This window comes from Podarcis tiliguerta, assembly GCF_965153285.1.
Source record: "Podarcis tiliguerta genome assembly, chromosome: 1".
In the NCBI taxonomy this organism is placed as follows: domain Eukaryota; kingdom Metazoa; phylum Chordata; class Lepidosauria; order Squamata; family Lacertidae; genus Podarcis; species Podarcis tiliguerta.
In genome coordinates, this window is record NC_139534.1 from 32,076,927 (window position 1) to 32,094,983 (window position 18,057).

The 18,057-nt window shown below is 40.5% G+C and overlaps 1 protein-coding gene across 15 annotated transcripts in view; it reads right to left on the reverse strand.

Annotated features, from left to right (window-relative positions):
* Positions 1-18,057, reverse strand: part of PKP4 (plakophilin 4) — an 89,564-nt gene that overhangs the window by 16,896 nt on the left and 54,611 nt on the right. For 4 of the 15 annotated variants that reach the window (XM_083406345.1, XM_083406343.1, XM_083406340.1 and 1 more), the window contains exons 5-11: positions 17,712-17,837; positions 17,412-17,602; positions 15,629-15,947; positions 11,343-11,534; positions 9,401-9,620; positions 9,011-9,143; positions 7,905-8,118 (exon numbers count right to left, since the gene is read on the reverse strand). In XM_083406345.1, the coding sequence (XP_083262471.1) occupies positions 7,905-8,118; positions 9,011-9,143; positions 9,401-9,620; positions 11,343-11,534; positions 15,629-15,947; positions 17,412-17,602; positions 17,712-17,837 (1,395 nt within the window). Of the gene's footprint in view, positions 1-7,904; positions 8,119-9,010; positions 9,144-9,400; positions 9,621-11,342; positions 11,535-15,628; positions 16,188-17,411; positions 17,603-17,705; positions 17,838-18,057 lie in introns of all 15 variants that reach the window. The other 11 variants (XM_083406352.1, XM_083406350.1, XM_083406347.1 and 8 more) reach the window with 3 other exon arrangements.

Below are 18,057 nucleotides of genomic sequence, written 5' to 3' on the forward strand. Positions count from 1 at the left end.
GGCAAGTCCTTAGCTCTGTGGTTTAACCCACAGTGCCGCCCACGTCCCTTCCATTTAACCTACTTTACTCTATTTTACTTCTGAGTGGGCAGCTGTAGGATTGCATTGTTACAGTTAACAAGTAAAATCCAACCAGATCCCAATGTACTGGGCACCTTAAACTTCAAGCAAAATGAAGTCTACATTATACATATCGAGACAAGCTTGGATGGTTTATTCTACAATGTTGTGTTTACATTCTAAAGTGTGTGAGATCAACAGTAACTTGCCACCATAACTGAAATACAGAATACATATAGAGTGGCTCAGAAACTATGAGGCATTTCTGATTCCGAATATTTTATTAGCAAGAGACTCTGGGTTGTGTTGAACTTGCTACCTTCAAAATAATTGGGCGTATAAAGTAACAATCATAACGGATTCATCTTGCATGAGGTTACAGAACTACTGAAATTATGTCCCTCAACTCATCAAGAAGAGAAAGAACGAACAACTCTTCCCTGGTAAGGAAAAGGAGCAGCTACTTAGGTGAACACTGCCTGTAGTTCCTATGTAATGCATTTAAAGCTTATGCAAGAGATGTTTCCCACAGTTGATTTCTCCCCTGAAGCGGCACACTGTATCAACGGATGTCTGGATGCTTCCAATTCTCAGGAGCATGTTTTAGCGAACACAGAGTGAAGGAGGAACTGGAAAAGCCCAGTTCTGTAAGTGGAACTCGGCTTGTGGTTCTTCTTTTGAATAAGATTTTATTAAGACTTTTCATAATACATAATAATAATAATAATAATAAATTAAGCTAAACAAATACAAAGAGAAGAAGAAGAAGGAAAGAGAGAGAGAGAGAAGAGAAAGCATATGAAGTCCTCTTTCACAGGTAAATCTTAACTTGTCCCACACAGAGGAAGGTGGTCCCTTCCAGCTCTCACCTGGGAGCTTCTCTTTCTTCTCCCACCCTCCCACCCTAGGAGATCTTCCCTTCCCTGCCTCTCACACAGGGTCCTTCATCAACTAACCATCACTTTCACCTGCATGTTAACCCCTCCTTAGACCTGAGTAGGGGACCACACAAAATACAAACGAACAGAACAGAAACAAAAACCGAGCTAAAACAAGACCTTCATTTATGGCTGAACACGGCTTGACTATTTAGATGTCATGGCAACCTATGTTTAACGCTAAAAAGGCAATAGAGAGGTGAGCTGTATTTTAGAGGAATGAAGGTGCTTGGAAGCACATGGGTTGCTTCTGATCCTCCAAGCCAGGCATAGGCAAACTCGACCCTCCAGATGTTTTGGGACTACAATTCCCATCATCCCTGACCACTGGTCCTATTAGCTAGGGATCATGGGAGTTGTAGTCCCAAAACATCTGGAGGGCCGAGTTTGCCTGTGCCTGCTCCAAACCATGCTACCTTTGCGTAGCAAATTCATTCCAGTCCAGTCTCTCCCAATTTGCCTACTAAAATACTGGCATTGTATTTTTGTTACTATTTTGAGGGAACAGACTTTTATGACATGCAACTATATACAGGTCAGTGGTTACAAAATATAAATATTGTGTGCTCTGCTGCTTGATCAGCCCACACTGCAAGGTCGTCTGACTTGCCTAGCTCTGTGTCAATAAGAGCTGATTGCTTGCTTGAAAGAATAAGCTTTGTATCTTGTTCTCTGCCAAATGTTGTCTACTTGAGGGGAAATAATAATATGCTGAAGGGCAAGGTGTTTGCTAGGGAAAGAAAAGCCCTTTCATCACCTAGAAGGTACGAAAATGAGTCCCAATTTGCTAATGACAAGCATACACGGTCTACCCAATCAACTCCTGCACATTCAAAACACAGCAATCTGGAGACTTTGTTTCAATTAGTACTGTTAGGAACCAAGAAATACAACTGCCAGGTTTCCATACCACAATACACGGTGTGCCACGTGCAATTATTGTGCGCACAGAAAATACTACTTGGGATTTCAGCAATGGATGTATTAGCATAGAAACAATAATGCGAACATATTTTCTCCCCCTTTAAAATGCAAACAGCAAAGACTTGCTGGGTACCTCTAGTTCAGCTTTAAATGACAGATTACACACCAGATACAGATCTTGCATTCAGCAACCAAGCATCTATCATCTGGAGTTGTGAAAAAACACATCCAAAGTGAGTACACGTGGCTTGAGAAGAGAATTGCACCCAATTTCATCAGTAAGATGTTATATTAAGTGCTCCAAAACTGTAACTTTTCATGTACTGACAGTTTAATTTCTTATCAGTAGAAAAGGGATGGGGAACCTTTGACCGTTGGCCACGTTGGCCGGGGCTGATGGAGGGACATAGATTTACCATCTTTGCATTAGAAAGTTTAGAAGCATTTAATGACATTACAATTCAGCCAATAGCTGCCAGGGAGAAGAATGGGGTTCATTTCAATGAAGAAACAAGAGTGCTTACAGCCGACAGCAAGAGCAGTTTAAAAGATGGACACTTATAGGCATACCTAATTTCTTTTTAACTGTTTCAGTTTATATAAATATTTTATTTTTGGTGAACTAGTAAAGCCGCTATTCTGGTTTCTAATTTGACACCTCATTCATCTCTCTATGTTATGGTAAATGCTCTATAGCATCTCTTCCAAGATTTCTATCCAAGATAACTACCTGACATTCAGAAGACATCTTAAGGCAGCCCTGTTCAGGGAAGTTTTTAATGTGTGATATTTTAGTGTATTTTTGGTTTCTATGGAAGCCGCCCAGAGTGGCTGGGGAAACCCAGCCAGATGGGCGGGGTACAAATAAATTATTATTATTATTATTATTATTATTAGGCATTGTGCTGTTTAACATATAGCATTCTAGTCCACCTCTAGGACTCAGTTCAGGTAACAAAGTAATAGCAGCACATAAATCAGATAAAATAAAAGCATGTAGGATATAACCTCCCCTCCCCCACAAAAAACCTCGTCAGTAATATTGTGTAATTGCAACTCCAGAAGATGAAAAATTAATTCCAAGATATTGAAGGTAATGCTTGAGAACATCATATATCTTTTCTCCACAATTAAGTGCAGGCATTTATTGGCCACTAGGCATTTTGAATACAGATTTTTGGTGCGGGGGAATCCACATATATTGCACTTCAGTTTTGAACATAGTAATGAAGTGTTCGCTTTTATATAAAGTTGTTCTTCCCTCAAAGCAATCCTGTATTTAAGCAATGCTAGGCGTAGCAGCAAATCTACTTTACAATGTTACTCGGAAGTTGTTTGCGAGTCCCTCTCCACCACTCCTGGTAGCCAAATAAACATTAGTTTTAGAATGTTTATTATTTAAAAGGTGTTTTTGTCAACTGATCAGCAGCTGAGCTGACTTACGGACAGGAAAAGTTGCCTTATCAGATTTGAGAAGGCATAGTTACAACTACTTATCGGCCTCTGACAATAGTAACTAGGGTGTCACCTACTGTACTCACTACTGACCAGGGATGATGAATAATTACACAAAGGTGAATGTTTGATCCATTTACTTATGTGTGATCTCTCTACTGGGGCAATTTATTAATGTGCATTTAACACAAACCAGTAATGTGGCTAGAATGCATTGACCAGCATATCTGCACTTTGAGCATTTTATTAGATGAGGAAGATCTTCTTATCCCATTCACAACAGGCTCAGAACTATCAACACGAACCAAAACATCAGTGACAGAATTTGCAATTATGTCATTTATCTATTAATACTGTGGGACCAGACAGTTGTGCCAGATCTCCTTCTCTGGATAAGGTATGTGTCTTAGGTGCTATTACGAAGTTGAGAATCAAGACAGTAACTACATACAAAAATTATTTAGAACGCTCTCTAGGCTCTCTTTTCGTTGATATATATATTAATTTGTTTAGTTTATATCCTGGCTCTTTCCCCCTGATGGAACCCAGGCTGGCAAACTGATGCTTAGCTGTAACTGTGGGCCAAATTCAGCAAATCCAGTGTGCTAGTGAAAGCCTGTGGACAGGCTCCTACTAGCACAATGGGGCTTTCTCCCCTCCCACATGCATTCCCCGATTCCACTTGGGATGTGGGGTCAGGAGGAAAGTGGGGAATCATTCCATCTTTCAAGGAGAAATGCTTGCAAAGGCGGAATACTCATAATACTCCTCCTTGTATGTTCAGTTAAATACAATGATATCAATATAAAATTAGATGCTTTCTTTTCTTTTTCTTGCTACTTCAAAAACTCCCTGGTGAAACAAATGGCACAATACAAAAAGATTCCTGGCTGCAATTTTAGCATGTTTGTCAGAGACTATTTTACCAAGATACCAAAGGCCCAAAGTATCCTGGATCCATTTTAAGAAGCCATTTAGCGGTGGCATCAGAATTTGAATCAGCGGTTCCTCCTCTCCTTACTCTCCCTACGCATAATTGTTGCATGCATGCTGTGCGCTTTCTTGATATTCTCTAGCAACGGTGCTTGGCTTATATTACATGAAGGGGGGGGGGGGACGGGCCATAGGTGCAATCCAGAGAAAAGTGAAACATACCTAATTCTCTGTGAAATCAGTGTTACCCAAGCACAGCTAAGAACTGATTCCGTGCCTTAGGCATGCATAACTTGCTTTAGATTGCACCACCCCAAGTGTAAGGTATGGGGTATTAAGAATTTTAATGTATGTAGAAGCACTAAGAATGAATATAAAGTGTTTGTGTCCAACATACTCTAAGATAAGGTCCGTTAACTGCCTCTGTAATTTCAAAAGTAATAAATCACACCAGGTTTTAGTGATGGAGAGTATAACTCATGAAAAATGAGATTCCAAAGAAATAAACACAAAACACCCTTAGGCAGAATAAAGCTGTCTGAGGAAGTGGAGAAATGTACGGGTTATTCTTCCATGTCAGCAACACAGAAACCAAGACTATGCACTAACTTTGTGATTCTGCAGCAGAGATTATAGGCAAGACTTAAAATATTAAAACGTTTAGTCAAATACCATCTTTCTGCAGTATGGATTTCTGACACAAAGAGCACTTACAGCTAAAAGTAATGTGAAAGTGACAATAAACACCTGAGTATTGCAAATAAACTGAGTATTGCAAGACTCTTAGTAGCAAGGCAATGGCCATCTATTCCTTGGAATTAGTATTGTGTATCTCTTTCCCCCTCATGATTGTTTCAGATACCAAACCATGTTGAGTGAGAACTTCCCTAACAGGAAATGACATGGCCAAAAAAACCCCTGAGGACCTTCACTATAGCCTGCACGATGGTGCAGTTGTTGTTTTTATTTTATGTGCATAGTGAAAGAAACACCCTTAAGAGGTGGGTAGTGTCTAGAACCACCCCCCATGTGGTTTAGGCTCTTAGAGTTAGCAGCTGTAATCTTTCGTTTGGTGGTACACATAAAGTGCAGAAGCACTGGCGATCCCAGGATACGATATGTAGGCACATGTATCTGAAGCTACAGAGGCCTCGGTTTGGTCATTGTGTGGCTGGGCCATCACCTGAGAACTACATGTATGCCATCTGGGGTTGCATAACAATAGAAAGGTGGAATATAAATGAAAGGGGGAAATGGTAATAAAACAGCGCACACCCCATGAGGTGAGCAGATACAGCATTTTTCCCTGTGAAGTTCGCATGCCATACATAATAAACTGTTAGCCACACCGGTCCAACGGCCCTATGCTATGCTTGAAATATCTGAAATCACAGCATTTTAAGCAAATAACCAACATGGCACTTATTTATCAGTATAAGCTGTGATTTGATTATCTTGCTGGGCTAACTGAAAAGAATGCCTGCGTACTTTCACAAAAAAGGAAAAGGAAAAAGGCCTGGGAAGAAATAAGCAGCACTGTGCCCTAAGGCACGTTTCCCAAACTTGGGTCTTCAGCTGTTTTTGGACTACAACTCCCATCACCCCTAGCTAGTACGACCAGTGGTCAGGGATGATGGGAACTGTAGTCCAAAAACAGCTGGAGACCCAAGTTTGGGAAACCCTGCCCTAAGGTAATGGGTTGCCCAGGCAAAAACCTCTAGAGTGCTTGAGCCTTGCAAGAAATATGGAGGGTTGGTGGGCACATTGTCAAACTTTAGAGGCTAAGCATGAATGAGCATCCTGAGATGACTGCAGCTGACAGGTCAGATACGTTAGGCTGGGATGAAAGATGAAAACAGCATCTGCTTGGCTTTCATCACAGCCCTAAAAAAATATTCAGGAAAACCTGCCAGGCACAGATGACTTTTAGCGTGCTTCCTACCCTAAGCAAAGCTCTCTTGATCTTGGTCTCTGCCTTCTATTCAGAGAAGGAAGCTGCAAGTCTGCTGAGCCACAGCAGCCGCCAGCCCACCAAGCCTGGGAGCTGTGGAAGAACTTGCTGGATCCCTTCACAAGCTTGTCTCCATGTTGATGAGTCTTGAAGTACCAGTACCCACTGAACTAGGAGCTGTCTCCACAGAGGCAGCAGGCAGAGGTATTTTGCAGTGATGTGGGCGGAGGAGAGACAAAGGGAGGAAAGTCTGGTCTTATTTACTACTTGCGTTCACAGCCCCCGCTCCTTGCAATTTGGTTACTGAAACATCCCAGCAGTTCATTTGGCTAAATGCCTAATGTGTGATTCACACTTTGTCGTATGTGCTGAATACTTTCTAACACTTGGAACAGTTGCAGTTTTCTGAAACTTCAGTTGATCACAACATTATCCAATGACAAACTTGTGTGCGTGCATTAGAAGTCAAGGAGATGTTTTTTCCCCAATTCAGAGGGGATCATATTTATATAAAGTCATAGTCAAGATGGTCTTTGAGCAACAGAGGCATCTAAAGTGAGTTGAGAAAGATGTGCCTCTGGAATGTGGAATATCACTGAACTCAAAGCACACAGCTTTCTCAAATTTAGCAAAATTCAATTAGCAGAAATATACTGTTGAATTCAGGGAGCTGGCCTTCCCCCTACAGACATGTGCAACACCACGGAACTGTAGTTTTCTTTTTCTTTTTAGTCAAGGTGACTACATTCTTCAGGAAATCATTTGATGAAAATGAAAAAAAAATCTAATTACGAAAAATGTTATATCACCATGAAACAACTTATAAAGTCATTCACAATAGAATCCTAATATTACACTGCTACTGTGAGACTCAATAATATAATGAATCCTTATGAATGAGAGTTCTAAATGTGAAAGTATTAACTGCCTGAGGGTCCAAAATAATCTTTAAAACAAACTATTGGAGCTAAGAGTACTAAAGATTAATTTATCCACTCTTGCAGAAGACATTCAAAGAAATTTCTCAGAACAACTGTGGATTGCCAGATGTACTGAACAACTTATATTGCCAATGTGGCAATATATGGCAATATAAGCTGTTCTCTCTCTCTCTCTCTCTCTCTCTCTCTCTCTCTCTCTCTCTCTCTCTGTGTGTGTGTGTGTGTGTGGAGGATGCACTTACCCAGACACATTTTTTAAAAGCCCTCACAAAAAACGATTTTGGAGGACTACGTTTTTCCATCTCAAGCTGAATTTCAATGTACCTTGAAGTAGTAAAATGTCCCCAAACCAAACCAAATATTCTGCCCAGGACCAGTTGTTGTTTGAAAAATGCCATGAGGCAGGACTACTCTGCAGGTGACAAAATAAATTCTGTAACAAAAAGTCTATTGGAGTGTGTGTGTGTGTGTGTAGCTGCAACCCCAAATGCCTGCATGAAGGTTCTAAGGCTCCTGTCCTAGACACATTGACCACAGTAGGTCTCACATAAATAAATGTGACATTATTCTGAACAGACATGCCAAGGTTCAAGCAACTAGATACCTTTTCAACTAAGTTATTTCAAAGTAAAACCTCTTCTTGCACACAGAAACATTTCACCTGACTAAATGCCATTTATTTCCTGTCTATTGAAACTTTACCTGTGACAAGTTCTCTTACTTCTGCATCAATGGATTTTCTTAGCAATCGTAAAAGTGCAGGGATCCCTCCGACGTTTTTCATTGCTATTTTATTTTCATCTGTCGACTTTCCGTACACCAGATTCCGCAATGCACCGCAAGCGTTTTTTTGAACTTCAATGACTCTGTGGTCCAACAGGTCAACCAGATGTTTGATTCCTCCTAACCTACATACCTAGAAAATATGTGGAACGGATTCCATTAATACACAAAGAGAGCAGATTCTGAGGGTGTGCGGTGGGCTTCAGGGGAGAGGAAAGGATAAGGTTCTGTTGTGCAGGAGAGAGTCTGGTGGGCTAGCAGAAGTGTTGGATATGACCCTTAGGTTCTTAAAATATAGAATACAATTGACTACAGGAAAAATGTGATCAAAGTGATAGATCTACTCAGTAACAATGGAAAACATAGCTACTCTGTGAAGACAACAATAAGGTGACCAGTAATACAGGAAAGCACACTCCCCAAAATTCAAGTCATAAAGCACTGTTCCCCTCCGTTTCACATATGCAAAGTTTATTGGAAAACATAATAAATATTCAGGTAGTGATTTTTCTGCTAATTGCTTGTTAGACAGAAACATTGTTTTTTAAATAGCTGCAGAATAAAATGATTTTTAAGAAGCCATTAGCTAGGCCTTATGTTATAATTTCTCCTCCTTCTCCAAGATCCCAGGGTGGTTTACAACAATTGAAACATAACGTCTCTGTCAAAAAGGGCCCCCCACCTCCAAGACATGAGAACTTGGGTCACAATTACACCTTTGTATTTTCAGGATTCAGCTTCTGTTTATTGTCCCACATATCCAGATATTTACTCAGAATTAAATCCTGCTGAGTTCAAAGGGCCTTGCTTCCAAGCAAGTGTGCACAGAAATAAAAATTTAAAGGAAGCTGTCAAAAAGATGACCCAGCATTTTCACTGTCAGCACAGTAAAACCCTAGAAGCATGAACCTGCGTTTGCAGTGTAAGTTTATCAATAGGTACCAATTTGACGGAAACTTCAAAATTTAAAACCGCTCTACAATGTTCTTCACTGAAGGTTTTCCAATAAGGCATCTATAGCGTACCTCGGTTTTTATTTTGTTATCTCCAAAACACAGGTGCTGTAGGTAGGCTGCAGCGTTGGCTTGAACCGATGGGAACTGATGCTGAAGCATGTGGATGACCTCAGGTAATTCTGGATCCCGCCATGCAAATTCTCTTCATTGGATAAGCAGAGTTCAAAGGAAAGTGTGAATTCATGTGTGTTATATATAACATTTTCAGCCTGCAAGGAGTTAACCCAGTCCACCCGCTGACAACATTTTACAAAGATTTGTGTATAACTAAATTTCCAATGGTGAACTAAACACAGTCTCAAAGATTAGCAATGGAAGGTCTAAGTAACAGGAATCGATTTAGAATTATTTCGCTATGGCAACTCTGGGCAATTCGTTACAAGTATGAGGTATGCTTGCCTGGGATCTTTCTGGATGCTGTCTATGGATGGAGATCTTGTGGTACCATCATCAGCAGGAGGCGCATGCTGCTGCATCCTGTTGTAGCTGGACTCAGAGAGCCGATAATGAAGCGACCTGTAGGGTTCTGCGTAGGTAGCTGTTGTGTTCAGAGCATAATTATTTCTTTGGTATGTAAGAGTGCTACGCTGACTGGATGACCTTTGTAGATTTCCAACACCTGGAACATAAAACAAAAATACAAGATTGTTGTTGTGTGTCCGTATGTGTTGCTGTGTGTCTGTATGATGATCGTCTTCCAAAGGAACTACTCTATTCCAAACTTAAAAATGGGATGCACAATGCTGGTGGTCAGCAAAAAGAGGTTTAAAGACTGCCTCAAGGCAAATCTAAAAAAATGTAGTATGAACACTGACAACTGGGAAACACTGGCCTGCGAGTGCTCCAGTTGGAGAACAGCCTTTACCAAAGGTGTAATGGGCTTTGAAGACACTAGAACTCAGGACGCAAGGGAGAAACGTGCTAAGAGGAAGGCACGCTTGGCAATTCCACACCATGATCAACTCCCACCAGGAAACCAATGTCCCCACTGTGGAAGGACGTGTGGATCCAGAATTGGCCTCCACAGTCACTTACGAACTCATTGTTAAAACCGTGTTTATGGAAAACAATCTTACTCGGCTACGAATGATCGCCAGAGAAGAAGTATGCAGACAGACAGACACACACAGACAGACAGACAGACAGACAGACAGACAGACAGACAGACACAGAGATTTATTATCTGATCTCCTTCCTTCTGAAACTCAACAAAACCTTTTGGAAGCAATGGAATATGCTTTTCTTTAAGCTGGCATGGTGAGGGACAGATGGACTGGGGTTTAGATTGGCTTGGATCTAAGATACCATTACTTAAGGAAGTTCAAAGAAGTGAAGCTGCACATAGCTTCTTCCATAATGGCAGCCACCTGTGCCCTTTAAGAGTCTATATCTTGGGGGTGGGATGCGGCACACAAGACTTCTAAGAGTCCCATTTTGGGCTTAAGTCATTTGGGCTAGTTCCCCTCCCCGCAGCAGCTAGCCATGTCCCATTGCATACTGTCTATTGGGGGGGGGGGCTACCCTCCAGAGAGGCCTTTTAAGCAGCGCAAGTGGCCGCAGGGGCAAAGAGGGACTGGGGAATTTTCCCTTCCTTGAATTAAGTTAGCTAGGATCCAAACCCTAGTTTTTTAATTTTAGCAATTTCACTGTACGTTACTTTAATAGCTTAATTTGAATGCTGATGGAATTTGGCCATGATTTGAATGGTGATGGGATTTTCAATTTCTTATTTCAATGCGTTATTACTCAATTCTGAACTGATGGGGTCAGTTATAAATGTGACAAATAATATAGAGCAGCTAAATGGATCGCACATTTAAAAGAATTTTTTTAAAATATTGTTTTTAATGCTTTTTTAATGCTGCCAAAACGAAGGATCTTGAAAATTAATAGTCCTGTAACCTCCTCTAAGGGAGGGTAGGCCGAATTGGATGGTATGTGACGTTCTAGGTTATTTTTAAAAGATTGCCTATAGCAGAGGTAAGTCTTATGGCCCCTTTACAGTGGCAGGTGGTGTGTGTGCTGATTGTTCCCTCTATGACTGCAACATTCCCTTCTAGCCAGATGCTCCTTCAAGCATCTGTGCACTTCTGAACCTACCCAACTTCCTTCCAGATAGAGAAGGCAGGAAGATATCTGTGTCCTTTAGCATACCCCCCCCCCAACCAAATCTGTGGAGGAAGGAAAGTTTATGAACAGGGGTTTCCTTTTTCTAAACTTTATGGTTACACGCTGTCATATTATTTCAGTATTATTCTCCAGCGAACACTGGGTGATAAATTAGTTCCCCATACTCTTGTAGCCAATTTAGATTTGGGGACAACAGGGATTTCACACTTACCAGATCCAGTTCGATACAACGCTGTTTGGGATCCTTGGGGCACATCAGCGGTTCCATGATTTGGACTGTGGTACACTGGACTGTAATAAGTTCTACCTTCATATATAGGGGTGATGTGCAGATCAGGAGACACCGTTGAACGCAGCTCTTGACCAAGTTGGCTGTGCTGACTAGCATATGAACTCCTCAAGCCTAGACGGAAAAGGGAAATGTGAGTATGTGGCAATTGCAATCTTCACAAACAAATCCCCAGTTTCATATTGCAATCTTTTAGGCTCCAACTACGCACGTGAGTCTCCCACACATATGCATATCTCATCTTCTAATCACAGCCTAAAATCCTATCAAGGAAGAAATTAATATATATGTTAATCTGTATTTCAAAACAGATCTCTTCAGAGATAGGTGGCACCTATATCTTTTGCCGTTCTCCCTGTCCTGTGCAAGAGCAAGGGGGGGGGGGAGAGTAGGCAGGCACAGGGTTATTGGTTTGTGTTTTGTTTTCACAAAGATCATCCCTTCGACTTTTGAGCGCATTGGTCCCTCTGGCCTTTACCAGAACTGCCAGATGGCTAGTTCAGGCCTGGTCTCACCTGTTGCTAACAAGGCCTCCAACGAAATTATTTTGTGCATAAGAAAGTGAGTGGGGAAAATCAAAATGTGCTTAAAGATGCCTTTGTAAGTCTTACAATAATTTCACTCCAGGCCCACTCAGTCACATGTTTTTGAGCAGAGCATCCACGTTTCCTGTTCCGTTTTTATGCATGATGTAGGATCTTATCTTCCTCTTTCAGTTATCCTATCTTTTATTTTCCATCTAAAGTGAAAAATTCCAATTTAAACCTCTCCTTGTAGCTTATCTACAAGCCTAATGATTTTTGTACTCTTATTTCTTGCCTTTTACCAGCTCTATAGTTTCTTTGTTAAAAAGTGGCAGCTAGAACTGCACACATTGTTCAAGGTGACAGAAGATTATGGTATTTTAAAGCCTCTGTGCTATAGTTTGTATAATGGCAACAACCATTTTAAAAACATGCGACAATGGAAGAAAATTTGCAGAAGGCCTTGGTCTCTTACACCTTATTTACTGTGCTCTGGGGAATGTTGTGGATGCTGCAAAAGTTTTGGGTCAGGCCCATAATGGTCATTTTGTACCACCCATGAACAATGGAAAAGCCATAATAGTCTTGATTTTTTATTTCATTTAATGTAGACCCACATAGATTCATCTGGCAAGAGCACAGTCTGTCAGTCAGCTGCCAATTATTTAAACTGCAAGGGGGTTGTACTAGCTTAGCCTCCAGCAACAAAATCTTCCTTTCTTTAACGTGTGATGAAACAATCTACCTTGCAGCTTAAGCGACCCTATGGTGTAGGAGGAACTGAACTAAGGGGACATGTGCCTTTTAAAAATGAGGATTTAGTGGGGATGTCCAGTGATACAAGTATTCTGTCAGTGCATGTTTCACGAAATATCAGCACTTGTACAACATATCAACCCTATGACATAAGAACCTGCTTTGCTGTCCATCTGGTATGAGGCTATGCAAAACCTTATTTTTAAGGATTTCATTCTTTCTATTATAAAATACAAAGCTGCACTGGCTCTTAAAAATCACAACAGTCATTATAGCGAAGAATCTATTCTAGTTAAATATGCTATACAGTGGTACCTCGGGTTGCAAACACTTCGGGTTACAGACTCCGCTAACCCGGAAGTAGTACCTTGGGTTAATAACTTTGCCTCAGGATGAGAACAGAAATCGCGTGCTGGTGGTGCGGTGGCAGCGGGAGGCCCCATTAGCTAAAGTGGTACCTCAGGTTTCAGGTTAAGAATGGACCTCCAGAACGAATTAAGTTCATAACCAGACGTACCACTGTACTGTAAGAGGTTTTTTTTTAAAAAAAACTAAGGCAATGTGTGAGAAGACAACCTGATTGAGCTACTAACCATGATATTTGCAAATGTCAATATTTGTTCTTTGCTGAATCGTATTGTGGTAACAACTAGTTCAGATGTGTTGTTAAACCTTCAGCCTTCCATCTGTTGGTCCTATTAAGTAATACAATGATTCTTTCTTTCTTTCTTTCTTTCTTTCTTTCTTTCTTTCTTTCTTTCTTTCTTTCTTTCTTTCTCATTTGCTCCTGGTTTTGTCAGGACTCATTTAAACACCAGTGCAATGTCATAAAAACATCATATGCCAGATTCACAAGTCATTACGCTGGTGCAAGGGTTTAGGACTACAGTGGCAACCACTGAGGTTATGGATATTGTGTGAAGATTAACAGTATTAAGAAATGGAATCTAGCAAAATCTTTCTAAGAATAATTTAAAAGGCTTTGTGTTTTGAAAGCCTTGAAAAATTATACTACTACATCTTCACTATGAAATAACTAGAAGATTCAGGACTGTGATATCAAAAGACTGATTAAGAAGTCATTCATATTTAGCTGCTTGGCACAGCATTCTTAAACATATTAAGTCAAGGCTTTCAGCAACCTTTCAAGTAGATTGGCATCTAAATATTTGCTGTTAAGGCACTTTTAATCAGGGCATTAGGACTTTGCTATATGAGTAATATACAGGCAGCATTGTTCTACTTCAAAATCATTGGCACAATGCATGAGGCCTTTTTTCATATTTTGAAATGCACTAGCTACATTTGACAAAAGTGAGAACTAAATTTCAAGCAAGCAGTCGTTGCTTGCACTTCCTGTCATTAAACAAAGTGTGTTTCTCTTGCTTGCTTCCTATTTTTTTCCCATATTTTATGTGGTCAGTCACAGATTACGTGGTATATGAAAACCTGATACCTATACTGAGGTCTGCCTCTGGATTGTTTAATGATTCATTGCTTGTGTGCCCAGAAGTAATAAGGAAATACAAATCCCTTCAAGTATTGCACAGAGGGAGTCAGGAACACATAAACTGCAGTTAATTATGCAGTGCATATCAACAGTATAGGTAGTTTTCATATATTTCAGGCCCGATACCTGCTTTTTTCAAATGCAAGATCATTTTTGATAGGGATATTCATGGCACTGTTTGTCTCCAAGTTGAATAGAGGTAGGTTAAATTCATTCATATGGGAACAAATTTTAAAATGAAAGAATGGCAATCCATGGTGGTATTTTATTTGTACTTATTATTTATAGGTCACAATCTAATGCAAGTTGTACATGTTTAGACCCCTGCAGGCTAAACAAAGTGGTGAATACTTCCTAAATCCCCACCCAACGATCTGCATGTGCTCAGATACGCATAATGCACTTGTACATCCTGTCTTCATCAGTCATCTGGGTGGAGTGGCCGAATGTGCGCACCCACTCCTATGGGGATGAAGTGGATCCCTCCATCCAAATGAAGATCTTGCAGGCAGCTGAAATTATCGTGTATACAGTAGAGCACTTGTGCCCATAAGCAATCATTTTATTAAGGCATTAAGCATATTTTTTCTGTGCATTTAAAAACTGTGTGTAGAAAAAACGGAATAACTGAAGCTCATTGTTTTCATCTGAACAATGTCCCTCCCCCTCTCACACACAAACCAAGCTCATGGCAATCAACTGAATGCAAGCAACCTTATTCTGGGTTCTCCAACCTCTCGCATTGCCAGCAAAAGCAAACAAAGAACCTACCCGCCTGACGCTGACACAAAACTCTGCACATACACCATGCAAAAGAATGAAAGATCATTATACCCCCTTCTTTCTTCCCCCCTCTCCACACTTTGCTCTCCCCCACAACTTCAAAATGCCTATGACAAAAGCGTTTCACACCAAATGTAGCTGACCTGTAGAAAGGACTCTATGAATTGAAAACAGAGACCCTATAGGTTCATTTGTTTATCCATGAAAATCTTTCAACAGAAACAAATTAAAAATAAAATAAAACTGCTAAGCCTCCACAGTATAACATTTCATTCTTTGTGATGAGAAATGAAGCGATTAATTCCGAAAATATCTGCTGAAACAAGTCTGTGGAACTACAAACACATTCAAAGCAGCAACTTCAGTCTTCCTTTCAGTGAAATCAATAAGCTTTTCAGCGACACCTAACATCCGATTCCTACCCTTTGAAAAAATACCCCGGTTTAAAATGCAGTCATAAAATCCTGCATTGTGTTGTTGGTCCTGTGCAGATTCCTCATGTGCAGGCACTGTGCCTATAACAGCATTTCAAGCATCAGTAATGGCATATTACAGCTCCTCTTGCCAACAGTGCAATTCATTGTATTTACAGGTTCGCGCAAAGTTTTAAGTTGTGTCTTTACCTTTTTACTAACCTGTAAGGCTATCTGGACGGGGTGGGACCATTTTTTCATATATATCGTACTGCTGTGCGTATTGCTCGATATCATGAAGTGTCCGTTGTAACGTGGTCCCCAGATGTTGTGGAACGGCGGTCATCCCAGAACGTTTTGGCGATGAAGATCCAACTTGGGTTTGGGGTGGAGAGGCCACTCTTGTCTGTGTGTCATTGAGCGTAAGAGGTGACCCAACTCTGACAGCGGGCTGGTACTGGGGAGTTCCTCCATTTGGGTTGGTTGACTGCCTGGATGTGACCGAGCCAACTCTGCGCACTGCGATAGGCGAAGCTGGCCTCTGTGTGGTAAACGGAGATGCTGCTCGTTGTACAGGCAATGTTGTAGATGAAAACACATTAGAATTAAGAGATCGCGACTCAGTAACGGATGGTGAGCCATAGCCACTCCCTAAGGAAGTTCTGAGTGATCCCCTTGAAGGAGAAATGCCTGCGGTGGTCACATATGAGGGAGACTGGGCCCTCGATGGAACAGAACTTACGCGTCTCATGGCTCGGTTGGCAGCTATGTTTGAGGATGCCTGTTCAAAAGGAACCACGTATCATTTGGATGCACAAAGCCATCAGCCAGTGTAAAAGATGCAACATTTTCGCTTGAAAATTCCTTTATGGGCGCATTTGCACTAGAGTTCAGTCCCTTTGGTTTTAAAACGGAGAGTTAAGCTCGTGTTTTAAAGGTTTCAATTCTCTACACATTTATCTGGGAGTAAGACTCGTTGAACAGATATGCACAGAATTGCACTTCTCAGTCTCTGCACTGAAATCAGCAGGACTTTAAATGCTTAATGTTTTCTGGATTGCGCCTAAAATGTTTCAAATTAAGTTTATTTATTGTAACTTCAGTCAAGGATGCATTCTTAACGAACAACGAGAATCCTGTTTGGCATCCGCAGCCAAGCAAAACTATTAATTTCCAGAGTTCCTTGAGAGGGGCCAAAAGAGTAACATCCTTTGGATTGGGCTTAAATGTTGTGGTACAGATGTAGCTTTAATCTTAATGTTCCACTTTCCTTTCTTTCTTTTTTTTTGCAGCAAATGTGTCACCAAAATCCTATAGAACTATTTTCTCCATTTAGTCTTTGCCCTTTTCATGTCTTATTAATAAGCCTAATAAATAAGTTACCATTAATACTGCACAGCCCAATGTCATTCTACAAAAGCTGGAATTAGGCTGAACAAAGTCTTGGGCTTCCATGCCCTCCCATTCTCTCCTCCTGTGTAACTGAGAGAATGTTGCGAGCATTTAGTTCACCTTTCTAAAAATCCCGGCGTATGAACCAGTAATGACATGTAATGGCAACTAAGGATTCCTGGAAAGTGGAACTAAATACTGGTGACCCGTCCCTCAACCACAAATGTTTAGAAGGGAAGTATGACCTTGAAGCTTTGCTCCATTATTTAGTGTTATATTGTCTTATGCCATTTATGGAAGCGCTGTTTGCTTTTAATTGGAATTTTCTTTTACTCCCCTCCCCCACTGTTTTGATGAGATCCTTGGAAGATAAAGGTGATATAGAAATGAAACGAAATGAAATAGTGTTTTATTTATTCTTATATAATTTTAAGCCAGTCAGAGAACTGTTGTGGTTGAAGATGTAGAATACAAATGATTTATCAAGGTAAGTAAATTATTGTATTGGGTATTACATTCATATTTATATTACTTTTACACCATATCTATATTAGTATATTTATTTATTTATTTCACCAGATTTTCTTGAATACATTTTTGGAGCTACATGTACCTGAACCAAAGCCTGTCCTTCAGCCCTTGAGCTTCTCACCAAATGGTTATTATTTGCTCCGATAAAGGAATGTTGCTGTCTGTTCTCTCCCTTTATCAGGTTCTGGCTGTTGTGAAAACTGCTTACTTCCTGGTATCCACTGTCAGAATAAGAATTCATTTGTGTCGAACTCCTAGAGTTACCCACTGATCCTAAAGATAAAAAGCACAACGAAGCTGAAGTTATTACACAGTTATGAATAAAAACAAGACCAGATTGATAAATCTCAGTTTATTTAAAATGTATATAACAGACCCTCACTTTCATGGAGCGATGTTTGCTCTGGGGAGTAGAGATTCCCTTGTTCTGGCTCTGTTCCAACATGATAAGACGCAATATGAACACTCTCAGATGCTCTGAGTTTATTTACACCTGTGTTTGGCAAATCTGAAAGCAGAGTTTTGTTAGTCAATAATAATATCTACATCTATACGCATCTGCAACCTGGTACAGCTTCACCATTTCTGCTCAGTTCTATTCTACATACCATCTGCAGAGCAATTTTAGACAATTGTGCAAGAGCAATAGCTTTGTATATGAACATTCAATTCTGAGAAAGACATAAAAGAAAAGACCATTTGTGGAGGTGGTGTTTTCTTGTCAGTTT